This window comes from Lipotes vexillifer, unplaced genomic scaffold (assembly GCF_000442215.2).
Source record: "Lipotes vexillifer unplaced genomic scaffold, Lipotes_vexillifer_v1.1 scaffold1007, whole genome shotgun sequence".
Taxonomy (NCBI): Eukaryota; Metazoa; Chordata; class Mammalia; order Artiodactyla; family Lipotidae; genus Lipotes; species Lipotes vexillifer.
The window spans coordinates 412,699-423,327 of NW_006782358.1; the positions used below are offsets into that span (position 1 = coordinate 412,699).

Below are 10,629 nucleotides of genomic sequence, written 5' to 3' on the forward strand. Positions count from 1 at the left end.
CACTACTTTGATTTTATTTTGCATAATGCTTTATATCAGGGAGGGCTCTGAAGGGGCCTGAAAGGGTCTTAGAAGTAGTGTGGTCTCCACATCCTCCTTTTCTTTGGGGCACAAAGCGGAGGTTGGGGTTGAGGGGGGTGAAGGAGTGGAAATTGTTCTCTCTTCCTCCTCCCTCACACCTATCCCGCCCAAGATCGTTTCAAACTAGGTGCCCTCCGAAAGATTTCTAATGTTTCCCAAAATAAAGGCTGAAGTTTGTGGGGAAGAAGGGGTAGAAAGGGGAAAATGTCGGTTTACAGCTTTTAGATGCCTTCTTTATTCTGGTCTTAACTTTGCTCATTACTTTGTCATCAGGGGGTGGAAGAACGTATACCTTTAATTCCCCGGCCCACGTGACAATGTTTTTGTTCTAGGGTAAATTTTACTGGACAGGAAATTCTCAGAGAGCTTACGTCACCGCCAACAGTTTACAGCAATTACCGTATTGACGCTACTTGTTTACAAAGCATGGAAACTTGAGCAGCCGCGCGAGGACAATTTTAGTTGATTTTAGAGTTCAGACTTAAATCATTATTTTTCTGACTTAACTTTTAAGCAGTGTTGACAATGGGGGCCTGAACAGAGCTAGTTTTTTTTTTTGTTTTTTGTTTTGTAATCTCTATTGACATATTTCCCAGGCTGTCTCTAGGGCGTAAAGCAGAGAACAAATCCACTTTCGTTTCTGGGGAACTTCCGGAAGCGTTTACTGCAGTAGTACGCCTGCGCAGTTGATCTCTACCAAATTGCCCGCTTTCCTCCGTCCGGCTAGCAGGGGGCGCTGTGAGGTAATGGCTAGTCTTCTCCCCAGGGCTCTGGAACTTTGCGTAAAACGTTAGGAGGCGAAGCGAGCTGAGGGGCGTTCTATCCTCGACTGCCCTGGTTTCTATGACCCTTTGTCCTCCAGCCTCGCCCGGGCTGTGGGCCTGCGGGCCTGGTTGCTAGGTGGAAGCTGGGCGCGGCGGCGGCCGCGGCGGCTACCGGGGCGTTTAAAAAGCTGCTACGCAGGCGGCAGAAGGTCCTCAGGCGGCGGACTCGCGTCTCCCTGGAAACAGGCCGGGCCGGGTGGCCGAGCGGCTTTTGAGTCGGGGCCGGGTTGCGGGTGGACTGGCGGCCCGGGGCCGGGGAGCCGGGCGCGCTGCAGGCGGACCGCAGAGCGGGGTCCGGGTGTCCCGGGCCGCAGACGGGTGGCGGGAGCCTCGGCGGGAGCCCAGCCGGGGGGCGCGGGCTGCCAGCCACCGGGAGCCTCGGCGGGAGCCCAGCCGGGGGTCGCGGGCTGCCAGCCACTCACCCGGGCTCCTTTTCCTCGCAGCAGACCTGCGGGCCGCCGACCGCGACCATGGTCTCCAAGTCCGACCAACTGCTCATCGTCGTGTCCATCCTAGAAGGTGAGTGGCCCGGGACTTGGCGTTTGCGACTGCTGCTTCCTGAATTGTAACAGAGTAGTATGGGACCGAGGCTTTATTAACCTGAAAAACCCTGTCATCTTTGCTTGTGCCGTCCCCAGAGACTTCTTCAAAGTTGTACACAGTGAGGTCTGTTGGCCAGTTGATTTAAAAATCCCCCAAGGGAGTATGAGAGCTCTTAGGGATAGGTGATATTTAGCGTGACTAGCCGTAGACCCAGAGAATGTTGGAAAAACGATTTCCATCAAAGGCAGCACGTCGATGACGTATATTATGAGCCGAATGTGTGCCTGGAAAGCACGTTCTGTTCAGCAATCTCCTGGTAGTACCATTGGTGAGAACTTTACTTTGACTCGAGTACACGTTTCCTGCATTTTCGGAAGTGTTGCGGTGGCTGTACCCTTTACAGCTCTTGACGGGGGACGTAGAGGACTACAGTTGTCGAGAGGGTCTGTTACACATGCCTCGAAGTTTGGTTTGTTGAATGAGTGACATTTGTTTATTTGGAGACTTCACTGAGTGTCAGGCACTGTGCTGGGAATGGAAGAGTAAAACAGTCCTGGTTCTAAAAGCTAAGGGAGTAGCATGGAGAACAATAAATAATTCAAATAATTCATCATGATGTGGAAGAGAGAATGACCACCTCTGGGGAAAAGCTGGGAAAGGTTTCCCAGAGGCAGTGACATTTATTTGGGTCCTACCGGATGATTAGAAATTTGTCAGGCGAAAAAAAAGGAAGGAAAGGCATTCCAGGCAAAGGGAAGAGCCAGTGGTGTGTTTAAGGTATAGAAAAACAAGGCATGTTCTTTGATTGCTTGAATTCAGTGTGGTTGGAGAGCAGGTTGCAGGAAAGTGGAGGGTATAGGAGTTGATAGGTAAATTGAGGATAGGTTTTGAATAACATGACACGAAGAGGTCATCTTGAGTGGTGAGAGGAATGGCTGGGGACCCCTCTGCCCTGCCGTGGGAGGTATCTTGTGGGGGCCTGGCACCATTTGGGTGGTAAGAGGAAAGAAACATTACAAACCCACATTTTGAGTTTTGGAAGAGAAGACTGACCAGAAGCTTTAGTGTTGGGGCAGATTTAACTGTTAGGTTACTGACTGTTTAAAGATACGGGACTGAAATCCCATTGTAATTTGGTGAACATAAGCTTTTGGACTTGGAACTGTGCCCATGCTATGAGGTAACAGAAATGTAAAGTGCTCTCTCCCTTCAAGGTTGTAGGGTTCTGTCTCCTTGGGGAGATCAAATTAATGTGCAGGACATATGTTGGCATGTAATATAAATAAAATAAAAATAAATGATACGGGCTGTAAATGCAGGTTTTGGAGGTGGGAGAGGATGATGGCTGAAGTGCCTTGAGTGGTAGGTAAGCTTTAGATAAGCGAGGATAGAAGAAAGTCATTCCGGGAGATTGGACAACCCAGGCCACTGTGGGATTGAGCATGGTGGGTGGAACAGTGAAGAGGTCAGCAAGGTGACCAGACCCAAGGAAGGTGAATATTCAGGAATATTGTGGTAAGAAATAAGCTTGTACAGATAGAGTGAATAGGCCTTGGAGGATCTTGAAAGCCAAGGAATTTAGGTTTAATGTTCTAAAAAATAGGGAGCCAGTGTATATTCCTAAGTAGGAAAGAGTTTTTTTGCAAATGTACTTTAGTAGCAGCATGCAGGGAAGAGAACCTGGAGTCAGGAAGGTCAGTTAGGGGTTGCTACAAACATATCTAAAACTGGCCCACGGTCCTCCAAACTGTTCCTCCTCTTGTGTTTGTATTTTCATTCATTGTAACCATGCTGTTGCGTCAAGCCAAGACCCTGGGAGTCATCATCTTCCTGCATTCCCTCTCCATCCCCAACTTATAAATGGTCACTGAGTGTTGATTTTATTTTTAAAATAATAGTAGGTGCTTCATATAAACTTTTAAATGAATGGGTTTCCATTGTGGGTGTCTTGCTTTGGGGCCGTCATTAGCCACCTAATCTACTGTAGTAATCGTCTCAGTAGTCTGTTTCATGAATGTTTTCTTTTCAGAAAACACTTAGTGTCCACCTTACTGTCTGGGGATAACCTTTCTGAAGTGCCAATCTAATTTTCTTAAAATCCTTCGGTGTGCTGAGGGGTAAGGTCTGTACTTAAAGAGTGGCGTACGTGGCCCTTTATGGTAGACCTGTTGCCTATCTTTTCAGCCTCATCTCCCCTCCTGCCATATGTTCATGTGTTCCCAGTCCTTCAACTATATTGAGCTGCTTGCAATTTTCTTGACCACATTTCTAGAAATGCCCTTTATTCAAAATAAAATGATTGGGTTTCTACTATGAGCAAACTTTGGGCTATTTACTGGATTCCAAGGACGAAAATGACAGCGTTTCTGTTCTCAAGGTATTCATTGTCTTTGGGACGAGGCAGGCACCTGTTCTATTGCTTATCCTCTATTTTCAAGCTTATTGGAGGCTGTAGTTAGGATAGTCTGAAAATACAGCGTTTTTTGACATATATGAAATTCGTTTGGGAAACTTAGTGATCTTTCAGAGCAGCTGAAAATGAGGTCCAGCGAGAGGCCTCCAATTAGTGCTAATTGGGAGAGCCATGCCATATGTGGTAAGACTCTTAATAGGGAGTTTCAAATGAGAACATCAGGTTGAAACTCACAGGTTTGCAATCAAGCTCTTTCTGGCCAGCTTAATTCCTTACTAAGTGGCTTGTAGCAGGGTGAGTAGCAGCAGGGATGTATTTACTTAACAGTGGTTAAAACTCCCCTAACTGAAATCCTGCTCACCGAAATCCCCCTCACCAGACCTGGAAACATGTTGGCTGTAAGATTCTTAGTGCTTCTTTCTTAGTTTTTTAGCTTTCTGTTTTCAGTGTTTTAAGTTTGTCTCTTTCCACTAGACCCTCAATTCCTCAAGAACAAGTACTCTGTTTTACTCTTTTTGCATCCCATTTTCTGGCGTAATACCTGACTTTGGATACGCCTTCAACAAACAGTAAAGGAATGAGGTCAGGCAGTACAAATGGACAGTAATGTGTAGATAGAATATTTTAATATTTCTTGATAATGTACAACATTGTCCTTGAAAATAACATGAATGAATAAATGTGTTTATTTTCCTTTGGCTAATTTGTAAGTTATTCTTAACTGTGTTAGGCAGGAAAATTAAGATGCAGGTAAATTTGTTTTTGCTAATTTATTTCTCAACTCTCCAGATGATTTAACTGTTCTATATTAAGTACTGGTATCGTAATATCTAAAATTGGTGTAATCACATTTTTAACTCTTTAATTCAAATGTTATTAAGATCATTGCTGTTCACAGTGTGAACCAAGGACAACACCATGGACATCTCCTGGGATCTTGTTAGAAATGCAGACTCTCTGGCCCATCCCAGACCTACTGAACCAGAATCTACATTTTAACAGGGTTCCTGGGTAATTCATTGCACATTAGTGTTAGAGAAGCACTAATTTATTAATTATAGCTTTCAATTTGATAAATGTTTTTTATGAATCATGAATTTGAGTGTATCTGTGAGTTTGTGCTAGTGAGGTAGTTTATGGACTATACAAGTCAACCACTGTTAACATATGTCAGTTTTTAAAACACATGCTAAATGATCATATTTGATTTTTGTACACTTGTGGTTAACCTGTACAGTCTTTTTTTCTAGGTCGCCATTTCCCCAAACGTCCAAAACATATGCTTGTAGTAGAAGCAAAGTTTGATGGAGAACAGTTGGCTACTGATCCTGTGGACCATACTGACCAGCCAGAATTTGCTACTGAGTTAGCCTGGGAAATTGACAGGAAAGCACTTCATCAGCACAGGTGACTGTTATTTTCAATTTGTTTGGCTCTTTTTCAGTCTGTTATAAGTAAATACAGATATATCTCTAAGTAGATAATAGTAATATTTGTTGAGTGGTTTTTTAATGTGTCAGGAAATTTGTAAGTACTTTGCAACAGTAATTCATTTAAACATCAGACTAACCCTATGAAGTAGGTATTATTTCCCCCATATTACAGATGAGAAAACTGAGGCCTAAGAGGTTAAGTAACTTGCCTTAAGTCAGTCAGCTGGACAGTGGTAGAGCCCAGCAGCCAGTTCAACTCCAGAGCTAAGCTTTTAACCTCTACACTTAGCTTAGCTTGCTTTTTTTGTTTCTTTTTTTGCTAATGTCTGAGAGAATAAATATTCTAGAAGTGCCATCATGATGCCTAGCCACTATTAAATGTGGGTTGGAATTCACTGTAATTTTTTTTTTTTTTTTTTTTTTTCTCAGGGGCCATGGCTCACGGGCCCAGCCGCTCTGCGGCATGTGGTATCCTCCCGGACTGGGGCACGAACCCTGGTCCCCTGCATCAGCAGGCGGACTCAACCACTGCGCCACCAGGGAAGCCCCACTGTAACTTTTATTAATAAATTTATTGTATATTTTACCTGGCTTGCCAAGGATATATAGATATATATATGTAGTAATTATATAAGGTATTCTTTCTAATTTTACACTTGATTTTAGACCTTTAAATACTTTATTGGTATATAAAACATATTTAAAGTTATAGCTTCTTCTTATTTCATGAACTATTACTACCAGAGCAGGCAAGAACACATACTTTTATTTTAAAAAGAATTGAAAGTATGTTTTCTCTGGGGAACATAGAATCTCTTTAATATTTGTTCTTTCTTAGTACTAAATGAAATAAAAGTACCAAGTTTAAAAAATGAAAGCAAGGAGAAATTTAATTTCTTCTGTTGTTAGATTAGTCCATGGATTTATTTGAAAGGGTATCAAATTCCTAGAGGATATTAGAATTTTGTATTTCATCTCAGTGACTTCTGGAGTATCTGCTCAGACAGAGACTTGATATATTAGTGCCTGCCTTGGTGGTTGTGTATCTAATTGTGTTAGTGCAAAGTGGTACCACTCTGTATTTTGTAGAATGAGAAAATAACACAGATAAATTAAATATAGAAATGATGATCTTGTGCCAAGTGCAGGTTTCATAGTCATTCCATTAGATGACAGTGATGGCAAAATCCAATCAGCTTACTCTATGAGTGAGCCAGTATAGGGGTTCCAGACTCAGAAGAAGCCATGTTATACCAGTGAAGGTCATGCTTATATGACCTTATCATGTAGTACATTGAGTTGTTGTTAATTTTAATAATTTGTGATATTATGACATTTGATTCTTAAGTTTATTTCCTTTTTTCAGCAACAAAAAGAGCTATAAGCATATACGCGTGTGTATTTGAAGCTTTATGTGTGTGTGACAGTCTAAGAAAGACAATTTAAAATCAGTCTTGAAAATTCATGGTAATTTTTGACTTTAAAAGAGTTTTGTATATTACAGAAGCTTGAGAAACACTGATCTAGATGTTAGCTTCTTCGATGAGAGAGACTAAAATTTTTGACATGTTTTGTATATTACTTTAGTTGGTGTATAGATAAGTAGACATAATTAATAGTTATGCCAGTTAAAGAGTTTTTCAGAAACTATAGAATAGATATAGGTTATCCTACAAAATTATAATTGTCTTGATAGTAGTAGGCTGCTTTTTCAAAGCTAATAGAAAGTTCAGTATTAAGCAAAAGCGATTTTATTTATCACATAAATTGTTATGTTGCAGGCTACAGCGTACTCCTATCAAACTCCATTGTTTTGCCTTGGATCCTTTATCTTCAGCCAGGGAAACTATAGGTTACATTGTTCTAGACCTAAGAACTGCTCAAGAAACAAAGCAGGTACTGACCTTTTGATGTTTTGTTACTGATTATGTAAACAGTTGGTTATATTCAATAGATAACAGATTGATGGAAAGGACATGGAATATTGGACCTAATAGATAATGGGCTTGAGCCAATATGGTAGTTCTTAGTTCTTATGATGAATTTGATTTAGAAAATCCTGACCTTTTGGTCATTCTTTTGGCCTAGAACCATCTCTCTCAAAGAAACTTCTGAGTTCAAATCTGTGTTCAAGTTGCTATTACCTTTAACACGTTCAGCTCCTGCACTTCACCTTCAAAGGTGTGCCTCTTTTAGAGTTCCTTGCTTCAGTGGATGGTCACCACCCTCCTACCAGTTAGGTGAGCTAGAAATCTAGAAGTCTTCCTTGACACGTCCCTTTCCTGGCCTCCTTGGTCACCCTTTGCAGTTGGTTTTCCCTCCTGATCCATCTGCTATTCTGCATTTTCACACTGCCATCTCAACTTAAGCCACTATCTGTGCTTCTTACCTTGGCTGTCTTAATAGTAGCATTCTAACTGGTTTCCCTGCTTCCCGCTCCTTGCATTCCTTACGTAGTGGTTAGAGGAAGGGAATTTCTTGAAAGACACTTGTTATGTAAATAGTACTCCCACCACAGGAAGGAAGAGCTACTCGGGGTCTTGATTCCTGTGTTTTTTGTTATTGAAAATGCTTATGTCTTTTAAAATATCTTAGAACCTTTTTTGTATGTTATTGACTTTAGAAATTCTAACTTTCAGTTTTTCCTAATGACTTTTTTTTGGTCCAACTTTCTTAAGAAAATAAAGTAATGAAAAATTTCTTTTAAAGTCCTCAATTGATTTGAATCTTAAATTAGGATTCTGTGAAGAAAAATTTACCTGTTACTAACATTTTTGGTACTGATAGCAATGATAGAGGTATACCTTGTTTTATTGCAGTTCACTTTATTGTGCTTCACAGATACTTTTTTTTTTAAACCAGTTGAAGGTTTGTGGCAACCCTATGTCAAGCAAATCTGTTGGGGCTGTTTTCCAGCAGCATTTGCTCACATTTTGGTAATTCTTGTAATGTTTCAAACATTTTCATTATTATATTTGTTACAGTGATCTGTGATCAGTGATCTGTGATCTTACTATTGTAAAAAGATTATGACTCACTGAAGGCTCAGATGATGGTTAGCATTTTTAGCAATAAAGTACTTTTAAAATAAGGTATGTACATTGTTTTTTTAGGCATAATGCTACTGCACACTTAATAGACTACAGGATAGTGTAAACATAACTTTTGTATGCACCAGGAAACCAAAAAATTTGTGTGACTCTGTTGGAATAGTCACTTTACTTTGGTGGTCTGGAACTGAACTTACAATATCTCCAAGGGTATGTGTGTATTTGCAAATGAGCCAGTCAACCTGGCCCAAATTTGGAATTATTCAAAAGAAACTGAACTGCTTTAAAAGAGGACTTGTTTCTACTCCATCCTTAGGTACTCATCACCTCTCTGCCCCCAAGTCCTGAAAAACGTTTTCCTTCTTTAAGCTTAGACCCTCAATACTTCTGCAGTTGCTTTGGTTAAAGAGAAGGTAAATCCTTTTAGGAGGAGGATATCTGAGCTGAGATCATGCCTCTAAATGCTTTTGGTGTTCCTTTTCCCCTTGTCTAGTCCTTTAGGGCAGTTTGTCATTGTATTGGTGAACAAAGTTAAGGAGAAATTTTTTTTTTTTTTTTTGCGATACGCGGGCCTCTCGCTGTTGTGGTCTCTCCCGTTGCGGAGCACAGGCTCTGGACGCGCAGGCTCAGCGGCCATGGCTCACGGGCCCAGCTGCTCCGCAGCATGTGGGATCTTCCCGGACCAGGGCATGAACCTGTGTCCCCTGCATCGGCAGGCGGACTCTCAACCACTGTGCCACCAGGGAAGCCCCCGAGAAATTTTTTTAAATTATGTTAGTTTTGGGAAAACCAAATATTGTCCTGTTTAATGTCTTCTGTTTGCCAGCAGAAGAAATATTTGAAGTTGGATAGTAGAATATTTGAATTTCAAGATAAATTGATTCTCTATAAATAAACACAAACAGAAGAGCCTAGATTTATTTTTCTGAGTTAATAACAAAAATATATCATAAATCCTGTGAACAGCTAAAAGTCTTTTTTTCCAGGCTTATACTTAAAATTAGAAAATATCTGTCATAAACACAGCAACAAACTGAGTTTTTGCCTTTAAAAAAACTTGGTTGTGGATTTTTTTTAAATACCTGTGGGCTAGTTCACTCTGTTTTACTTACAAACATAATTTGAATATAAAGCTGCAGTTTTTGGTTTTGATCACTATAAGCACCAGTTCCTATGCCTTTATATTACAGTGGTCAGAGTAAGAATGCTGTTTACACGTATTGAAATGGTGCCCCTTCGCTAATGATACACGTAGTCTTGGGCCATGAGATTTTGATTTCGGTATTAGAATTCTCGAGGTTACCTTGCGGTTTGGGGGAGGAGGTGGCTATTCAGGTAATTTAGGATACCTCATTCTGTGAGAAACCCTTTCTATTTCAGTTTCAGTCAAATACATGGTTCATAACCCAGAACTCTACCATTAGACCTTACTTAAGTATTTTGTTAGTACTTTTATTAACACTAAGCTTTTCGTTTTCTGATTTGATATAAACAGAACAAAGCAGAAATGTGGCAGGCAGAAAACGTATAACAGAAAAAGTGAAAAATCAGGGGTTAGGAAATGGAAAATTGATAGTCTTTGTTGTTGTTATAAGGGATGAAGTAAGATTAGGGATATGAGTGAAGATAGAAAGAAATACACGTACTGGGTTTCCTTCTCTTTAATATATTATTACCTGTTGAAGCATAGGAGTAGAAACAAGGAAGGCAATCTAAACTTATACTTAATTTTTTCACGAGGAAATTCAGTTAGTTTCCTAAGCAGGATTAATTTCTTTTGAGGAAAATGTGGGGAAAGAAAATACTTTAAAAGAGGAGAAAGTACTGTGAAACTACAGGAAATATATTTAGAACCTTATAAAACATTCCCACTACTGTATATTTCCTATTAACAATTAAGAAGTTTTGCTTTTGTTTTGTTTTGTTGTTACTCTCTAGGCACCAAAATGGTACCAGTTGCTGAGTAATAAATATACCAAGTTCAAGTCTGAGATACAGATAAGCATTGCTTTGGAAACAGATACAAAGGCACCAGTGGATAGTTTTAAAGCAAAGGGAGCCCCTCCTCGAGATGGAAGAGGTTTGTACATCATCTCTAAGATTATTCTCTGAGAAGTTATATCTGTGCACTAGAACTTGAGGAAGGGAGGGGAGGAGGTATTATAGGAAGATAGATGCAGGAGTGTAAACTGATCTTACTCTAGAGTAGCAGACAAACTCTGGAACATTGTTACACATGAACACTTGTTGCTTTTATCTCTTGTTTGCAAAAATTAGAAATAGGG

The 10,629-nt window shown here is 40.4% G+C and overlaps 1 protein-coding gene across 2 annotated transcripts in view; it reads left to right on the top strand.

Annotated features, from left to right (window-relative positions):
• Window positions 1-741: 741 nt before the first annotated feature.
• Window positions 742-10,629, top strand: part of CEP120 (centrosomal protein 120) — a 79,237-nt gene continuing 69,349 nt past the window's right edge. Inside the window, exons 1-4 of one of the 2 annotated variants that reach the window (XM_007455251.1) lie at window positions 742-824; window positions 5,112-5,268; window positions 7,076-7,190; window positions 10,283-10,424. In XM_007455251.1, the coding sequence (XP_007455313.1) occupies window positions 5,141-5,268; window positions 7,076-7,190; window positions 10,283-10,424 (385 nt within the window). In that variant the 5' untranslated portion in view covers window positions 742-824; window positions 5,112-5,140. Of the gene's footprint in view, window positions 825-1,375; window positions 1,425-5,111; window positions 5,269-7,075; window positions 7,191-10,282; window positions 10,425-10,629 lie in introns of those variants that run through there. The other variant, XM_007455250.1, reaches the window with a different exon arrangement.